Genomic DNA, 20215 nt, shown 5'->3' with positions numbered 1-20215 from the left:
TTTCCAGGCTGATTAGAGAAAATACATCTATATAAATGTGTGCACATACCCATATTTCCTCTTATTTTTATAAGTTTTGAGACTTGGACTACGCAATGGAAAATGGTTGGTCACACCTTGCAAAATACCAGAAGCATCTGCAGCTGGATGGATTGGTCAGCACTTTGAATGCTTTACCCAGGGAGGCTGCCAAAGCTTAGGAAGTGGGTAGCAAAGTTAGGGTTTACAACTTGGAGAACTTCTCCAGCTGACAGAAATTTTGCCTGAAGATTCTGGCCTCACTTAATGGAGTTCAGTCAATCGGTAAATTTGGGAGCAGTTAAAACATCTGCAGAGTGAGTTACACACTGAAAAAGGGACCTTTATGAGGTCAGCCCCGCTGTTCACGTGGGAGCTCTGATCTCAGCAAAGCGTGTGCACAGCGACTGCTCTGAACCTGGGTTTGACCCTGCTGTGGATTTCCTGAAACAGCAGCTTATCAGTTGGCATGGGTCACAGCTTGCACATTCTTACCACTAATGGCCTGGGAAAGTTGGGTGTTTGTGCATCCTGTACTTACCCATTGTTAATGTTCCCCACAACATGCTGTGAAATAGGTGGGAATAATACCTTGGCACTTGCTGTTAACTTTTAGTTTATCAGCTCCTGAACCTGCTGGCTTAAGCTAAAAGAAATGGCTGGGCTGGAGGGCAGGACAAGCTGCCCAGGCTTCAGTTTGGGCATATATGGAGCAAGCAGCCCTGAGCATGCGGACTTCAGCAGGTCCCAGTGCTGCAGGCTGGTTGGTAGCTAAACTCCTAAATTAGCAGTGTCTCCTTGTGGGTTTTTTTTGTTGCTGTTTTTACTCTCTGGATGTACCTGCTGTGGGATCTTATGATCTTGCAGGAGTGAAGAGGGCAAGGTAGTGCAAATGAATAGTGGTGCACACCACCTGCAACCTGCATGGGAGCAGCAAACTGAAAGTGGGGCTGGTCTTAGTGGTGACTACTTGTCCTACGTCCCGTTATCATCTAATGCAAAACTTCCCCTTCCTGAGGGGAGGCTTGCGGATCGTGTAGATTTGGGTCAAAATTCAGAGGCTTTTCGGAGGGTAAATGTGTAGCATACACACCTAGCATGTTACTAGCCTAAGTCTCCTAAGTTCCCTTTCTATATAGGATACAACTGCTGTAGTGGATTCCTGCCTTTTGAAAATCAGTGTCCTCGTTGTTCCTTTAAATCTGCCCCTCATTAGCTGAGGAGTCTTCATATAGAAAATATTCCTGGTAAAAATGGCATGCCTCTTGGCTTGCAGCATGTCTCCCTGCCCTGTTTTACTTTGAATTGCATTGGCTGGGAATATTAGGCAGCACCTGTAGGGTAGGAGCAGGAGCTAAAGTCTCCCCAACTTTACACCCATATAGAGACTGAGAAATTTTCTGACGAAAGTTTGCTAAAACTAGCACAAGTTGCTAGTATCATGTTGACAAAACTGCCACAAGTCAACATGATACACTTTGATTTCATAATATACATAAATAACCTTAATTTAATCAACAGATCTGGTAAGGTCAAGAAAAGGCCTGATTAGGACATAAAGAAAAAGACAGTAAAATTAATAAATAATCTCATCTACAGTTGGATATTGGTGTGAGAGAGTTGGCAGGAAATAATTAAAACACATTCACTGGGAGATTTGGTTATCTTTCATTCATGTTATTTATTCCTCCTACGTTTAACTAATGCAAATTTCCACCCATGCTATAGCTACTAACTAAGCTGGTGCAAAACACAGCTGGCCCTGAGGGATATTGTGAAGTCTGATGTCTGTGTTCCCCCTTCCCCTCAGTGGATGCTCTGTAGAGGTATGCGTTGCTGTGTCCACTGATGGATTCTGGCAAGTCTGGGAATGAAATGTGTAGGTTCCATCTGATGGTGCTCAGAAGCCACCAGCCTTGACCCTAGAAGCTGAAAAGAAAATGTAATTTCTTCATAATGTCCCACAAACAGGTTTTAAGTGGTGTGATTTGAATGTTTAAAGTGAATTCTTATTGCCATTAATCGGTGTTTGGATACCAAAGAGAATGATACCATAAGCTTTTTATGGGGTCAGTTTCTGGAATTAAGAAATTTGGATTAAAAAAAAGAAAAGCTACAAAATGTGATCACCATTGGGTGCATCAGACATAACATTTGTTCTTGGGAAAATTATCTTGATTTGCTTTGCTTTGACATAGAATAGATCTTATTCTGAAATCTTACTCTGAGATGCTATTTTTCTTTATGGTCAGATTTTCAAAAGTTGTTTATGCATAGACAAACCATACAGTCTTCTCAGTGATACCATGAAGAATTGCAAGTGAACTATGGAGACAATTGTGTTGGATATCCCTGACTGGATGTTGATAAGCTGAGCTCTATTCAGTACTCAGCTGTGCATCATTTCATATCAACCAGCACTTCACAGTGCTGCAGAGCAAAGAGCTCAAACATCTGTCATACAGCACACTATAACATGGGTGAGCACAGTGACTTGTGGAATATGTTTTTCTACAGTCTTTCACTGTACAGGATGAATGGATGAAATTAATAATGTTTCTGAAGGAGTGCCCAAATATCTTCATACTGCATGTTGTCCCTTTGATTTTATTTTTGTCCTTCCTTCAGAAACAGTAAACTGATTAACGCAGAATTCCTAATTAACTATGAAATGCAGTCTGCAATGTTTATTTTTACTGTAATTAAGGCCTTTCTCATCTTCACAGGGAGAAATTAATCAAGTTTTTAGACAGTAGTTGTCTCCATCATGAGTCAACACTAACTTGCAGTGTTTATCAACACTTTTTAATAAGATGAAATTTATATTTACAGATAATATTCATATGCAAAGAGTAGCTCTGATTCATAGAGATATTTTTTAAAAGGTGTGTAATCTTCATTGTTGCTTTTGAATGCTATTTTATTATTGCAGCAATGTAAACAGGTACTAATCTCTCAGATTCTGGGAGGGGCTGGCTGGTGTCTTTACAGGTCTAGAATGCAGAGGAAGCAATTTCTGCTGTTCTGTCCCACCTTGCCTCAGCAATCGGTGTGGAACTGAATGTTCTCCCAACAGTCGCATTCCTTCTGCGCTGTTCATTGCTGCAGTCAGTAAAACAAAGGAGAATTTCTTAAAGCTGCTCTTTTTTCTTTTTTACTTTTTTATTAAAAAAAAAAAAACAACAAAAAGCAACAAACAACAATCTTTAATGTTCCTGCTTTCCCAGCAGGGAGCTGCTGCCACCAAACAGTACGCCTCTTCAGGTTTCGCCTTCCCACATACTTGCTAATTGGGCCTTTTGGGGAGGTTTGTGTCTGTAGCTTTTTGGAGCACAGCAGCTGCATACCAAGTGCTTCAGATGTTCACATTCACAGCTGCCTTTATTAGTATGAGAGAAAAACTGCCCAGCTCCAAAATACACTATTGTAAGTGAGCAACACCAGAGCACTCTAGGCTACCACACATAGGTAGTGAGGGTTTATGTGCCCATCCTGCAACAAGGACAAGGAGAGGTCAATGCCATGAAGAGCCGTGTGTTCAAGGGTGTCACTGAGCCATGGAGATGTGATGGTCAGGGGCACATTGAAAATACTGATGCATCTCTGTAACTCTTGTGTGAAAGGCCACCTCCTACTTTAAAGTAATTATGGAACAAGAAATGTTGCTGTTAACTCTGGTGCTAAGAAATTTGTTTCGACTGCTGTTTTGCTACATCTTTCCCTGCACGGGGAGCAGGATACATCACAGAGAGAGATATTCCCACATCCTCTGTCTCAGGGATTCCCTGCTGTAATTAGCAGCTCTCTGAGTACACTTTGAAAGTCCTCTGCTGCTTCTGCAAGTCCTGCATGAACTCCATAAGGCAGATGAAATGCCAAACAGCTCTGAAGATCTGTGTTCTACTTTTTGTAGCTGCTACTGTTCATTCCTAAGTGAACCTTTCCCTTTCCTATTGCACTTACTCAAGAGTGTATTATGGTACCTCAGATGCAACACAAGGTAGTGGCTAGTGAGTTGCTTTGATGCTCTCAAGCATGTTAAAGCCCCCACCTGTTTCTTAAAGCCATCCACTACAGACCTCAGTAGTAATCACAGCTACCTAGTTATTCTAAAGCAACTGTGGCTGTGTGATTTATGCACCAAGACAAATACTCTTAAAGCTAGCTGAGAGCTGGTTTTAGTTGAACAGAGAGATTCGTGCATAGTTGCGAGGCTTTATGCTGCAGCTATAAGACTTCAGTTAAGGATAAAGTTCGCAGTCATCCAGTTCTATGCTTTGCCATGGGCATAGTTTGCATTAAAAACATGGTGTGACTTGGCTCATTAACTTGTGAGATGCATGATGCCCTGCAAAGCTTGACCAGCAGTTCAGATCTGTCCATGTTTACCCCCTGCATTCCTAATTTTGGTGGGAATGGAGACAATGTAAACTGAAGAAGTTTCCATGGGAATTTTGTTACTTAAGGCTTTTACCTTTCTTAAAATTGGCCCTCGAAGCACATGCCTTTCTGGACAGTTGCTGATGAAAATAGTGCTTGTCTATGTGTCCTTAAAGGCTCATGTGCCTGAGCTGTCATATGATGAATTTTAGCTATACTTAGAAGGGAACTAATGCTGGCTTTCACCATTTAAGAACTGACCTAGATAGTCTTTTCCCTTTCTTGGTAATGTCCTATTTTCATAGCAGTCAGTGTTCAGTGTGATGGCAGCAGGTAAGAAACATACCAAAATCTGTTCATGTCCTCAGATAACTGAGGATAACCTTAATCTTTTTTTGTATTTTTTTTTTCAGTTCTAAATGTGCTGTAGAATTATTAACATGTAGCAAAAAGAAACACCTGAATTGTAGTATTCAGTTACATACATAAATATTGTCTACTTCTTATATCAGAGCTTTAAAATAGTAATTTGCACACAGTGTTCAACATTTCAGTTTTTAAGGTTCCTCTTCTGTAGACTTTGTCTTCACATTGTTTGCTTGGTATTTCTTCTCTCTTCACATTTTTCTTGTGAGGCAGATACCCTTTCACTGTGTTGGAAAAGTTGTTACCCTGTTTACAAGCTAGTATCTTGTACTGATAATTCTGTACTGGTAGAGGTAATCTCTAGCAGTTTTTGTACTCTGTACTTTTGTAAACTTTGAAAATCAGATCATGTTTTTCTGAACAGGGTGTTTTCCCAGTTTAAATGATTGCAGGGAGCTTCCACCTTGGTGGTAGCCTTACTTTCCTGAAAGTCGAACTGCTTTTTTGAGTAGGGAAGTGTAGAGTATGTCTAAATACCGTGCAATCTACTTTCTTAGTCTTTTATTTACTACATTGCTTAATGGCACAACATGAGGTATACTCAATCTCATGAAAGTGTGTATGTATAGATATGTAATGGCAGTTAGAAACAGACAACAGAAAATGAAACGTTTATTTAAGGAAACTTTTGCCTGGTTTATACATTCTCTGCTTTTGAAACTTCACTGCTGACTAACATCATCATGCTGCCGCCTTTTTGTTTGTTTTCCTTTTGAGGTTTTGCTACTGGAAATACATCGTGAGAGACAAAGGGCAAAACATGGGTTAATAATTAGAAATAAATGTGTCAACAGAATTCAGTTGTAACCTCTGTGCTTGCTTTTGCTATTGTATGGTGAGAAGTAAAAAAGAAAAAGTCATTCCAGTGCAATGGAAAGGAGCAAACAGTAAAACAGTGTTTCCTCATATGGTGCTTACATTGCTTTAGAAAATTAAGACATTAAAGAGAGGAGGAGGAAAAGGATTTGCAAAGATCTTTAATCCTAATATGCCATGCTACCTTCTAACGGTTTGGGCTGTTTATTCTCTTGCCTCTCAATGGAAGTGTAGAAGTGTAACAATTCCCATTGCTTGCTTTTAGGCACTGAGCCTGGTGCTCTGGGGAATGGGAGTAAGTGAAAACGAGAGCTGCTTAGCCTTGAATAAGGTGCATGCATCCTTGGTGACAGAAATACGAAAATAAGCGGTTCCTGAACAAGTAAGTCAGGGGAGAAAGAGATTCAGCATATCTACGAACAAAGGCAGGGAGAGAACTTCTCCTGTAACACCCTTCTATAAAAACATTTCTCAAATTTGTAATTAAAATCAGTAAAATTTATCTGTATTGCTGAAAAAGGTTATTTTTAGGCTTTGTAGGGAAATTACACAGACTGCATAAAGGGACCTTTAAATTCTGCTGTGACTCAGAAAAACAGAACGTAAATTTTTAGAACTTTTTATTTTAATCTGACTGGGACAGACCAAATTCAGCTGCTCTGTTCCTGATTATGCACGGAGTGAGAGGAAAGAGGGAAAGGTATAAATAAATTTTGTATTTCCCGTTTTGCAGTTCTTCCAAGAAGACAGATGGATCTGATTTTAGCTCTGTATTGGTTTGTTCACTGTGGCTGGCTGTTTATCACAAATCCATGGGCACTGCGGCTGGGAAGAGCACAGATTACAGCTTAGCTTCCTGGGGAAGTTGGATGTGGATGGGAATAATCTCAATAAAGAAAGGGCCCCTCTGCTAGGGCCTGGTAGGCAGGCATTGGCAACTGTGCAGTAGTTTATTTTGCTCTCCAGATAATGCAAGGGAATATGACAGCCATTCTTTTGTTCCTAAGAACATCTGATTTAGTTTTGGTTTTATAGATGCCACATAGTTCTCTGTCTAGGAGTAGTCTTCTGTGAAGAAACACATGAATCACATTGAACACGCATTGTTTCATTGACAGTCCTGCTGTGTTCCTTTTTGGAAGATTTAAGATTTTGTATTGCTTTTTTCCCAGATTTTGGCTAGTGGTGAAAGATGCAGTGCCATCTATTTATGTCTGTGTGCTCATATGGTGACTGATAAAGATACGTCCTGTTTTGCTGAATCTTCATGATTGTGCTGCTATCCAATAATAAATCAACTAAATATATCTCAAAAGTAACATTTATGGATCTCCACAGAAAGGTACAGTTTTCGCACTTTATGCTGGACTTGATCCACTGCCTCAGTTTTCTAGGAAGGTAATTTTTAGATACGTGTGGCATTTTGGGGAATAAAAATTTTGATCCTAGCTTGACGTGTGCTATAAGATATAGATGGTCCCTTCTTCATGGAGCATGTCTACTTGTGTCAGCACCAAGGTGTAGTTTTGGCTGGTAGACAATTTGAATGGAAGCCAAGTTTATTGAGATGTGACTCACTGGTGCAAAATGAGTGTCAGTGCTGTGAGCCTTGATGCTGCATGTGGCACTAGGACTACATATGTTCCCAGAGCTGGACACCCATTTGCTTGTGAGCACCTCTCCTTCCAGGCACCCTTGGGAGACCAATGTGTGTGCTTCATGCCAGCAACCAGATGCAGGGCTTTAGATAAGAATCTGTGGGTGAGAGACATAATTCATAGAATAGCAGAATGGTTTGGATTGGAAGCGACCTTAAAGCTCATCCAGTTCCAATCCCCCACCATGGGAAGGGACACCTTCCACTACACCAGGTTGCTCCAAGGCCTGTCCAACCTGGCCTTGAACACTGACAGGGATGGGGCAGCCACAGCTTCTGTGGGCATCCTATGCCAGTGCCTCACCATCCTCTCAGTGAAGAATTTTTTCACAGGATATAACCTAAACCTCCCCTATTTCAGCTTATAGCCATTCCCTCTTGTCCTGTCACTACATGCCCTTGCAAATGTCCCTCTCCAGCTTCCTTCTAGGCCTTTACATACTGGAAGGCTTCTGTAAGGTCTCCCCTGAGCCTTCTCTTCTCCAGGCTAAGAAGTCCAATTCTCTCAGCTGCCTGCCTCCCTCAGGTGAAAAGTCCTTGTGCAATTAGTCAGTCAGCACACTTCTGTATGCAGTGGTGCTCTCAGAACTTGCCACTGTACAGGTTTTTGGAAAAGGAGCATGAGCATGGTTTGAGTAACTAATACAAGTGTTGGCTCACCCTCTCACTGAGAAGGACAGGTTGTGTAAAACTCTGCTTACTTAAATTACTTGGATTAAATGACAGAGTCCCTGAGCATTAGGAACAGGTTGTTTTAATGTTGGTTTGACTAGCCAGCAGAGAGGAACATCCGCTGTACAGGACAAGTGCATTGCCCTGACTTGTGGTCCTCTCCTTTGGGTGGGTGAGTTCCCTGCAGGTGGCCACATGCAGCAAGATGTTCTTGGCTGCACACAAGGCAGAGGCAGTATGACACTTGCAGAAAGCTGACAAGTCTTTCTCCATGAGCTGTTGAGCAGGAAGTTTGGGGACACCCAGAGAGCCTGGCTCCACCGTGCTCCACTGCAGGTGCTGCTAGACAGTCTCCAGTTGGTTCATGCCAGTTCCAGGTCATAATGTTTGTGGGGTTTGGTGACTCTGCATGCAGTTTTGCATGTGGTGGGGTGGCTGGCGGGTTCTTGCTCCCGTGAAATCCCGCAACCCTGCCATGACAGTGTGCAGTCTTGCAGTCCACAGGCTGTGGTTTGGAGACAGTGGCTTTGAAGGAGGGAGCAGAGAAACCTGCTCACCTCTGGAATGAAAGCAAAAAGGCTCAGAGAGATGGTCTGTGGTCAGGGAAGGATGCAAGAAAAATCATGCACACATGCTGGCTGTTCCTGTGATGAAATAGGAGGGGAAAGCAGCCTGGAGGATGTCTTGAGTGTGTTCACAGGCCAAGATGAAGCTCATCGCTTATGGTCTTAGTACAATGGAAAAGTTGCAGGGGATCAGGTCCTATTTCCAAAGGGCCTCCAGCAATCGAGAGAAATGGGCCCATGTGAATATTAAGGCTGTAGATCCATTCTGGCAGTTAGTAGTTATGGATATTGGCAGTGTGGGCTGTAGAGTCACATGGAAAGTAGGACTTTACAATCCTCTGTTGTAAGTTTGTGATAAAGTGTGATGTTGGCCCTTGCAATATTGTCTCCTTGCCCCTATAGTTTTCCATTTGCACTGTGGAAAAACCCTATAATTTCTGTGTTTCTGTGTGGGAAGGACTGGTTGATACTGGAGTCCACAGTACCAGTATTAGTAGTTAGAAAGGGAAAAAAAAGAGCTACCAGGATTTGGGTATTGATTTGGGGCAGGACACAGCATTTAGGGCTAGGTAGGGACAAAGCTGATCTATTGCTGGAGCTGTCCCTTGTAAAAATACTCCTTTGGCTGGTGTGTTCCACTACCATGGAATAGCTACATGGGCAAATGCTGCTAGAACAAGTCTTTGAACTTCCCAACTGTCCCACAGCATCAAGGCTGCAATGCATGCCACCCTTTTGTCATAACAGATTTATGGTTCTTCTGACTATGTGTAGTACCTCAGACCTAAAATCAGAAGACAAGACAGACTGAGATTTGGCTGTTCACCTCTAAATATGTTTTGTGCTTGTGCCACTGTTTCTTAAAGTGTCATCAATAACTAAGTACTTGGGTGCTTTGTAGAAGAGATTTCTCTATTTACCAAAGTTTGTGCCTTAAAATCCTTGCAGCTTTTTTTAGATGCAAAGTCTAAATGATATCATAGTGCATTTCATAAGCTGTTTTATAAAATTCCTTGATTGGTTTATTCATCTCAGCCTTCAACTTTATCTACCTTTAAATTTACTTTAAATAAGAGAATTCATTTTAAAGTACTGGGAACTGCAGATGTGTTTTCACAACTGTTATTCAACTTTCAATGTTTAAAAGAGAGCGAAAAGGATTCTGTGTTTCATTCTGTCCCACTGGGTGAACAGATGTGATGGATAGTTTAGGTATATGCTGTAGAGGAGAAAGTGGAACTGCTTCTTGTGCCAGGCACAGCAGCTTCGGGGTTGTCAGCAGTGGGAGGCCACAGGTATACTGTAGCTGGCATGCATGCATCCCCAGTAAGCATTCAGTCCTCTCCTAAACTGACAACTGTTTTGGAAGCCTCTCCATTTGTTATTGGTGCTGAATTTGGGTCTTTGTCATGGCAGGTGAAAAAGCTGCTCAGCACACATGTTGTTTCGTTTCCCTCTTGGGGAATGATCAGACTGAACTCCTTCAAGCCAAGGAAGTCTCAACCCTCCCGCATCTCCACAAGAAAAATGTGGATAGTCCAGTTGCATCCTTTGGTCTCCCTGTCACAGCAAGCATTACAACACATAGCAATATCATACTGGCCTGAATTCATGTGCTTTCATGTGACTCATTTATTCACTGGCACAAACCGAAGGGAGTGTCTTCTACATCACCCATTAGGAATTTTGGGTATATAAAAGAAGTTTTTTTCTACCCTTGTGTTTCTTTTTCTAGGTGATGTTTTTTCTCTAAACACAAATTAGTTTCTGACTTACAGCACTGTGCAGCCTCCTGACATTGATGGGGTTATGTTTTGGGGTTTTTTTTTCTTCTGTAATGTAATGTGATGACAGTGATGTTGTCAGGAATGATTTGCAGAAGAGATGGGTGGTCTGACAATGTTTACAGGGTGTGGGGGGCCTTGCAGCACTGTGTGATGGGTGTCATCTGAACATACCTGTCTGTGTTCAGGCTCACAGCATGAGCAAAGATTATGCCTCTGGCATATTAGACAGAGGCCACCAAGTCAACACACTGGACAAAGAAAGATTTTAGCCCAGTTCTACATACATAGGGTATCCTCTTTTGGGGGAGTGTCAAGTGTGCCACCTATGATAGGCAGAATCCATACAAAGACTTCCTTCTACCAGTGAAAGCTGATCCTGATAGTGAGAAAATAAGCAAAAGCTGCCACTCCTGGCTGACAGTGAGTCTGCTGGATCTCAGGGAACAGGTATGGTTACCTCAAGTCCATTAGGCTGATATGATGTGCATTTGGATGCTTGAGAAGGCTGTGTCCAGTGTCCAGCATCTGGCCTATACTACGGAAACGTGTGTGCTGTACATAAGTTCTGTTCTGTTTTAATTCTTTGCTTTCTTGACAAAACTCACAAAACTGAGTGTTTCCTTCCTATGTAGTAGCTGGTTGTTAGAGTCAAGCTCAGTTAGGTTAAGAAAAGTGTTGAATTTACCATTTTGTAAGATTGTTCTTGCAGACATTTTTTTAGTAAGATGCTGTTCATGACAATGGTCTTCTGCATGGTCAGGCTCACAGCACATGCAAGGATACAAATACGGCAAGAAACATGATCTGGGGATGAAATTGCCGAAGAGCTGGGGGAGAAGATTGAGTTCTATAAAATCATGAGGGAGGTGGATAAGCTGAATCTGCACTGAGGTTCACCAAGCCCTGCAATGCAAGAATTTAGTGGCACTTAGTAAAATTTGTAGAACTTCAGATTAAAACCAGAAAAAAGGTATGCAGTGGGTATTGGTAGCTCTGGACTTTCTATCCCGAAAGGCAGCAGAGGCAGATAGCATCAGCAGGGTCAGAAAGGGGCCAGACGAATTCACAGGGGACTCACTTGAATATTAAAATGACACAGTAAGCATCATATAATCAGAGCAGTTAGGGTTGGGAAGGACGTTAAGATCATTTAGTTCCATCCCCCCTGCCATGGGCAGGGATACCTCACACTAAACCATGTCACCCAAGGCTCTGTCCAACCTGGCCTTGAACACTGCCAGGGATGGAGCATTCACAACCTCCCTGGACAACCTATTCCAGTGCCTCACCACCCTTACAGTAAAGAACTTTTTCCTTATATCCAATCTAAACTTCCCCTGTTTAAGTTTGAACCCATTACCCCTTGTCCTATCACTACAGTCCCTAATGAAGAGGCCCTCCCCAGCATTCTTAGAGGTCCCCTTCATACACTGGAAGGCTGCTATGAGGTCTCCACGCAGCCTTCTCGAGGCTGAACAGCCCCAACTTTCTCAGCCTGTCTTCATATAGGAGGTGCTCCAGTCCCTTGATCATCCTTGTTGCCCTCCTCTGGACTTGTTCCAACAGCTCCATGTCCTTTTTATGTTGAGGACACCAGAACTGCACACAGTACTCCAAGTGAGGTCTCACGAGAGCAGAATAAAGGGGCAGGATCACCTCCTTTGACCTGCTGGTCACACTCCTTTTGATGCAGCCCAGGATACGGTTGGCTTTCTCGGCTGCCAGCACACACTGCAGCCGGCTCATGTTCATTTTCTCATGGACCAACACCCCCAGGTCCTTCTTCGCAGGGCTGCTCTGAATCTCTTCTCTGCCCAGCCTGTAGCTGTGTCTGGGATTGCTCTGACCCAGGTGTAGGACCTTGCACTTGGCATGGTTATATACCATATACCTTAAGGATATACCTTATTTCCAATCCAGTTATTGTTGGTGCTGTAAGCGCATGGAAGCATGGACTCATCATCAGGCAAGTGTACTGTCCTTAAATACTTGTTGCCACTGTTGAAAACAAGGTAGTCTAGATTGACCACTTACCTGGCTCCACTGGATGCTGGTTTGTATCTCCTGGGTTGTATTTTGAACTTCTTCCCCTGTTGCTCAGTTCCAGCAACCCAATGCATGGCTAGTGTAGAACAGCTGATATATTTTCTGAATCCTCCAGAACAACTTAGGATAACTCCGAGTGAAGGGAAAGGGAAACTAAACCCAACAGCTGACGGTAGAGTGTTGCTGTCATCAATAACAAACTCAGCCAAGCAGTAATGGGGGAAAACTGCTAGGTTATTTAGGGTAGCTAGAAGAATTCAGTGCCTTTGAAAGATTTTCATAGATGTTCATTTCCTGAGACATAATCTGTTCCAAATGCTGCCCAGTAAACCCCAGTAGTAGATAGGTGGCTTGGGAGAGGGAAGTAGAAGCTGTTATATAAGCTTAGATCAAGAGATAAGGAGACCATTTTCAAGTATGCAGAAGAACAGCCCTCAGACTCTTACGTTATTGAAGATTGTACATTTACTCTCTGCTTGCAGAAATAACAAGGCAGGCAGACAGCTAATGCAAGTCTGCTTAAGATGGGGGGCAAGACAGATTAGGACATCCCCATGAAAGTGACTGATGGTTAACTCCAAGAGAACTTGAGAATTAGAGCCCAGCATTGCAGTAGTGGGGAGTTTGTGGTTCAAAAGCAACAAAGCTCAGTCAGATCTGATTGGTTTTGGGTTTGTGGCAGAAGCAAAGCATGAGCCCTGGTTGAGAGCACTCTGACTTTTCTTTCTTCAGCTTGCTGACTCAGGTCCCAGAATTTCTGAGCCATCACTCTCTTAACAGAGCTTAGCTCAGCGTTTGCCTGGAGCTCTGCTGTAAAGAGAGACTTCTTACAGGCCAGTGCTGTAAGTGGAGGGAGCGAGGAAGACAGGCATGTAAAATCATGCTGACCACAGCCATATCTGGTTAATTAACTTGCCTGTTGAAAGGATTTACAAGGCTTCTTTTGCTCCCATCATACTGCAGATCCTGCAGAAAAGAACATACCATAGTGAGAGGTGGCTTTTCTTGGTTGCCTGCTTATATTCCAAAACAAATTGACTGTCATATTACATACAGTGAGAATAGCCTCTGGATCATCTCTGTTGATGGCAGAGGCTGAATCACAACAGGCTGCTGCCTGAGAGTGGCTGCTGGAAACACTTATCCCAGGGAGTTTCTACTTTTGCATTTGAGGGTGGCCTAGGCAAACAGCCTATGCTAGCAACTGATCTTGTTCTGTTACTGAGACTTAAGCAGCAACTGACTTGTGTATTTCTGCTTGTGATGTGGATGCAACATTGAAAAGACATTCACTCTAGAATGTATGTAAATGGGTGAATTGTTACATGGTTAAATAATTAAGTGAAATTTAAAATCGTTCACTGTTTACGCTTATACCAAAGTTTACTGCTCTTTATCTGACCTGGAAAAAAATACCCTTATATGCCAGCATTCTTGCTTGGGTCTTAGCTTTAATTATTAAAAAAAAAATAATCCCTCTTACCAACTTTGCCTCTCAGTTTATTGGCCACCTGTTTTGATAAACATACAGATAAGAAGAGCACAACCACAGTAGGGGGTGAGATTGGAAAGCAAATATCGGTGAGATTTGAAAGTAAATATCAGTGAGATACACAGACATTCTCCCAGGGTAGATACCAACCACAGAGCAACTCCCCACATACTTTCTCTTTTACTGTTGCTGGCTTCAGCCCTTGCTTCATTTAAATTGCACCTGGCATATTTGGTTGAGGGTACGAGTTAAGTCGCAGACATTCCTGTTTCCTGTAGAGCCACACAAGTCTGGAAAGTGCTTGCCCCTCTGGCTGAGCAGGAGGAGGGATTTCCAGTGCCAGTTTCTTCTTGCAGCTAGAGAAATTACCATCCGTGTGGTTAGATGGGCTTTGCATGTAAATGTTATCGGTATCTTGCAGAATGAAACTGAGCAAGTTCTACCCACATGTGAGAGGGAAGTGTCAGGCAGAAGTCTTGTTGCACTGATGTCTAACAGGAATGGAGCAGTACCAGTTCTTCCTCAAGTTCTTCATCTTGTGGGTCAACTTGCTCTGTCAAACCGCTCTACCCCAGCTCTACTTAATCACTGCTTTGCGCTTGTTGGACAGAATTGCAGGGCTGGTTTTCCTCCTGGGACCTTCTTTTGACTGCATCTCTCTGAACAGTGGTCAGCTACTGTCTTTGAATCCTGCACATCCCTGCCCACAGTGCTCCCACTTTTAGTCCAGAACTTAAGCAACAGCATCTTAGTGTCTCAGACATGTGGTTCAAGATATCTGAAGATCTGCAGCTTGTTTTGAATGGCTGACGTGACCATTTACTCTTAACAGTCTGCGTGCCATGAGAAAAAAAGAAAGTAATATGCATACCTAGTTAGCCTAAAGCCCTGTTGCCTGGGAAGCCAAGGCCTGGCTTCTTGACTCCCATAGACAAGTGTGTGTGCATCAGTTTCCCACATGTGACTGTGGTCCTTGGACAAGAGGACTTTTGTGACTGCTTTTTTGGGTTAAGAGTTAAGTTATCTTTCTCTTCTAATTACTGTGTTGCCAACATGCCATTCCACAACCTCTCTTAGATTAAACCTCAACTGTTTACTGCCTTAAGTCTTTCTTGCAAACATCAGACTAAAATGGGAGCCTGGGTTCTCAGCAAGGTCTGTGTCTCTTGAGTCTGCAGCTCTGCTGTGTGGATGTCAGAACTGATATATATGTGTTCAGATATTTCTAGTGCAGAAACGGTAGCATAGGTGTAGGTGACTTGACAAGATGCAGCACAAAGGAGGAGCAAGATTCTTGTCCCTTGTGATTAGGACAGGGTCAGGACATATGCGCTATGTTCTGCTTAAAGAATGACCATTCTGGAAAAACCTGTAGAAGCTGCAATGTCGTGATAATTTATAGAAACTGCAGATCATGTGTGTTTGAGGTTTCTCCTATTGAACCTTAGGGCAGAAGAGAGTTTGAATATCTAATTCAAAACACTTTAAACAACTGCTTCATTGAGCAATAACACTTCATATAGCTAGTCCCTGCTTGTTTTGCATTTGCCCTAGGGCGTCTAAATCACAGTGTTCTCAAGCAGGCATGGCATGAGCATGTAAAAACACATGGGCAGTAAGTTGAAGAGTTGGGAATGGAATATATAATCTCCTCTGCTGATTTTGTTTTGTGAGATGTCTGTTCTGGAGAACATCCTTTGCTGTAGAGCTGGCTAAATTTGCCTCCTGTGTATTCCAGCTGGCCTTCAGTGCTGTCCTGCGCCTGGCCCACACAAGACACTTCTGTGAAAGTGCAGCTCCTAGGATGTGTGTGGCTGGGGAATCACATGCACTGCCTTTCTAAAAATGGTCCACGTACATGTGGGTGCAGCTTCAGAAATTCAGTTCCCAACATAATGGGGCTCAAAGCAGTATGAATTCCCTTCCTCCATGAGTCTGCTGAACTAGATCAGATTTCTTACATACTTTAATAGCTGTTTAATTGGCAGGTTGTCAGCTGCAGTTAAATTTCATCAAAAAAACCCAACCCCCCCAAACCCCAATTCTTCCATGAATTTTACCTAGAAAATTATTAGACCCTATGGTTTTATCCTTTTTTTTTTCTTTATTTCTATGTGTAGAACTAAATTTGCTTCCTGAAATATTTTATTAATTTAAGCTCAGAGGCATCGCTGTTTTAACTAGAGTCGTGTTTGTTTCTTAATGGAGGTACTTAAGCCTACACAGCTTTGAAACCAATAGAAGTGTGCCCAGAAGGGAGTTTGTAGCAGGCTAACCATCTTAAGGCACAGCAAAATGTAGACCTGAGGCCCTGTCTTGGCTTTCAGCAGTGTCTTTATTAATTTCATGTCAATTCTTACCTCAACTGCATTTGCTTCTTGTTATTGGGAAGCTCTCCTCATGTATGCCCGTGATGGTGACTGTAGCTTTTGAAATTGGTAGGATGAATCTTAACAGATATTAAATCCACGATGAGTTTCCAGGCATGCCGCAGCATGTTCTGTTGGGGTTCACTGGCTGACCCACTCTCATTTGGGACTGCATTGCACCTAAAAGAGGTGTGTGCCTCCCACCTCTCTGCCTGTACCCATCCCTTGGTGCACATTCTCACATCTCTCATTGTACAGGCACTAGCTGCAGTGCAGCTGGTGGTACAAGCAGAGCAAGCTCAGGCAGCAGGCTGACATCTAGCCCTGCAGAAGCACCAAGGCAAGACCCTGGCAGACTTTGGTCTTCAGTGTGGATGCAAGCCTTGTGTCAGATTTCCTAAGCAGCCTGCCCTGGGCCAGGATTGTACTAAAAATGAAAGAATTTGTGCATATGTTCATTGAAGGGGAAATCAAAGACTGTGTGATGGAACTCCGTCAGTTTTAAGAGACAGCCAGCTTCTCTGTCAGCTGGTATACCTTTGACTCAGATTCATATGGTGTACACCAGTTCATTTCTGGATTTTCTTTTTCTTTCTTTATCTGCTTAGCTTTTAAATACCTCCACGCACATACTGTCAGAGCCAAATCAAATGTAATTGGAAAAATGTGACTGCTTTGTTGAGGAGCTGTCAGCCTGAGTCGACTGGGGTCGGTGCAGCAGGATATTCTTCACACACCTAAGCTCCACCTATTTGAGTCAACAAAATGAAATGCTGTTTGGATTGTAGAAAACTTGAAGCAGAGCCAAGAGGAGGCATCTCTGCAGCCCCAGACAAGTCAAATCTGCTGCTCTGAGAATGAGGGTTGCGATCAGGTTGCCCCCGTGGTTGGCAGAACAGGAGCCCAGTTGCAGGGCCAGCAAGGCTGGCTTTGCAGAGCCAGGCAGCAGCCAACTAGCCACAAAACTGCTGCTGGTTCTGCTTCTGCCTCTCACTTGGCATCTGCTGGGCAGCGACCCGCCCAGGGCAACAGCACCCTTTTTCTGTACCTGCAGCCTCAGCTTCAGCCAAGTGCTGCTTCTCCATTGAGTCTGCCACATGCGGGTTGAAAGAAAACCTTACACCCTTAAACACCCTGAAAGCCTGTTGCTTCAGGGACCTGCAGGGGACAGGTCTTCCAGGCAGTGGGGATGCACATGCGTTTTGGCTGCGTCTGCAGTGGGGTCCTTCTGCCCTCAGCTTCTCGGGGGACATCTGAGCTTGGAAATTGCAACACGTCCCTTGCTTGCTGGTACAGCTCTTCTATAGGTGTTCTCCACCTAAAATCCTCAAATCCTGCCTGTGTAAACTGTTGAGCAGTCTAAAATTTTACGTATGTGTCAGCAAACATGAGGAAGCTTCCCTGGTGCAAGGGAGGCTGGGGACAAACTGCAGAAAAGTTGCAGACAGGCCAAAAAAACCACAAACCGAAGGCCAATTGCAAATTAATCTGGCTAAGTCCTCACTGAGGACAGATCTGGAGCAGTGGTACTCCTTGGAGTTTGTCAGAGAGCCACAATTCACCCTCAGACACCAGGGCAGCCTTGGGTTTTGTGATAGCTGCAGTGCTGATTAAGAGGAATGTAAGTTACTGCCATGGTGATGAGGCTTACACTGAAGATGAGACTTGAAACACTCAGAAATGCCAACTGCTTAATGTACCTAACTTCTTAAAACTAAATGGTTTTAACTGACTTTTTCTTGTCTGTTCCAGGTTGCATGTCAGGTTGGACTTGATGCATGGCATTTGCATGGTACCTAACAGCCTAGCTCTGGATGTGTCACTGAGCAAACATGGCCTACCCAGCAAATACTAACGGCGGTGCTACAGGTAACTGATTGGGAACACTTTTCCCACTTTTGGATTATAATTTTTTTTGGAAGAGCTTTGTTCTTAAACTGTGAAAGCAGCAGCAAAATAGCACCAGTGAAGATTAAATACTGAAAACTGACTTCCTGGTGGAGCAGAGCCTGTCTGCTCCCCCTTCTCCACCCCCAATAATCTTTTAAATACTTAAAGTGTGGAAAGTTGTTTGCAAAGATGTAAAGTTTGGCACTCAGTTGTTCAGCATGTGCATGAACTTAGGTGTTCAAGGACCTATGCTGCCTTACACCAGACTCTGAGAGGCCTGGGGGTTTGCTGCAGTAAGTCATGTGGTTGTTATCCTGTGTCTGTAATTAACTGGTGAAATTAACCAGCTCTCTTGCACAAGGAATCTGCAGCCCCTCTTGGCCACCTTTACTGGCCAGGCTGATGTTGCTCTTTAACAAAACACAGAAGCATTTCTCAAGAAACATCAAGAGGAGGTGTTCAGTTCACTTAGTGTTACTATTTTTTAAGAAGCTCCTGATGAGATGTCTGTTTTGTTTGGGTGATACTCTCTGAAGTAGATTGCTAGGCATGTTCAAAGGTTGCTGAATAGGGCTGATGGGTCAGGAGGGGGCAGAGATTGCAGAATGATTGATAACAGCACAGGAGCAGCACTCCTCCTTTGGTTGTGTCAATATTTTCCTGTTCTCATCACTGCACAAACATAACTTTAGCCCACTAAAGCTGAGGCTGCTACAGTGGGATTATATGGAAAACGTCAAGTGCGCAGCAGGAGCCTGTGGGTGTTCTTTTGAGACGTCCTAATGTAGGTATGAGGGGAAATGGATTTATCAGTTAAGGCTGGGGTGGCTGGGAGCACTTTGAATATCCTGGGAAGCAACGTTAAATATCTTCTTTTGTTGCCTATGTAAACAGAAATTTCAGCTCTCCACTCCAACAGCCCTCTTCTCCCCCCCCCCCCCCCCCAGCAATGTTCATGCACTCATGTTCAAATGCTGCTTTGCTACATCATGACATGTATATACTGAAAGTTGGCTTGTCTGTTGGATTTTAGCACCAACCTCCTTTGCAAGTATATTCTGGTATGGAAACAAATCCTTAATTATTCACTGTGCTCACTGCAGAATTGTTCCAGTTAGTGCAAAGCATTTTGTGTGCTGGGAATTAGAAATACGGACTGTCGTTATCTGCCATTTATGCAAAACAGTAAGTCTTTTCTAAAGGCTAGTGGAAGTTACATGGAGACACTGGAGTTACTATTATGTGTTGATGATTTAAAGTTAAATTTTCCAATGTTATTAAATCCTGAGACCTCTGAAAAAGGATATTATCTCTTCTTCCTCCTCCACCCGTTTTTATACAATTAGAAATGCATTCTCTAAGAAAGAAACCATACCCTTTTGTAACCTTTTGTAATTCTTTTGAGAAGGCAGACTTCAAAACCTCTGCTGTGTGACTTAACTGTAGATGTTTATTGCCTAACACTCCCCCGTGGAACTTGACTTTTTTTAGTAATATGCTTTTAACTTAAGTCATGCAGAGCAATTCCCTCTGCTTACAAGGAAATAAAAAATATGTGTGGATTGTTACCAGTTGGTTTTCTAATTTCTCCCCCCTCCCTCCCTCTCCCAGTAGGACTGTCTATTGAAAAAGTTGGTAGGCTGATGTGCAAGTCGAAAAGAAGGTAAATGCTTGTACTGGGGATGTGTTAATGCAAGATGCAGTTTTAGCTTCAGGATTGTTATGCAAACAAGGCTTCTTGCAGGGTAAAAGCTGTTTGTTACCTTATTCGTAGAAAGATTATAATGAATTTCAGGTATTTAATTCAGAACTAAATTGGACAACATTTTGCAGAGACTGTCAGGACTTGTTGGCTTTGCAAATCCTTGAGGCTGGCGTTCTAACATGCAGCTATGTATGCCTGTGTCTCCAAATCCTCAGCAGTTCATAATGGACAGAGTACTGGGCTGCAGAGATCTGTGATTTGTTATCCTGCGCTTGGATGAGCAGGAACTGATTTGGGCGTTGGTGGAATTGAAGCAAGTTTCTTAATTGCATGGAGCTCTAAGAGTGGAAAGACAAACTTCAGGGGTGGTGTTTTCTGCACCCTCTGAATC

The 20215-nt window shown here is 43.1% G+C and overlaps 1 protein-coding gene across 2 annotated transcripts in view; it reads left to right on the top strand.

Moving 5' to 3' along the window:
* KANK1 (KN motif and ankyrin repeat domains 1) overlaps positions 1 to 20215 on the top strand; it is a 100199-nt gene that overhangs the window by 27376 nt on the left and 52608 nt on the right. The window contains exon 2 of one of the 2 annotated variants that reach the window (XM_061375116.1): positions 17982 to 18098. In XM_061375116.1, coding sequence (XP_061231100.1) covers positions 18062 to 18098 — 37 coding nt within the window. In that variant the 5' untranslated portion in view covers positions 17982 to 18061. Of the gene's footprint in view, positions 1 to 17981; positions 18099 to 18835; positions 18908 to 20215 lie in introns of those variants that run through there. The other variant, XM_061375117.1, reaches the window with a different exon arrangement.

Source organism: Neopsephotus bourkii, unplaced genomic scaffold (genome assembly GCF_033783945.1).
Source record: "Neopsephotus bourkii isolate Nb327-2 ecotype Australia unplaced genomic scaffold, CSIRO-AGI_Nbou_v1 NB_1658, whole genome shotgun sequence".
NCBI lineage: Eukaryota > Metazoa > Chordata > Aves > Psittaciformes > Psittacidae > Neopsephotus > Neopsephotus bourkii.
Note: the sequence above shows the minus strand (reverse complement) of the source record. Positions and strands in the feature narration are given on the sequence as shown.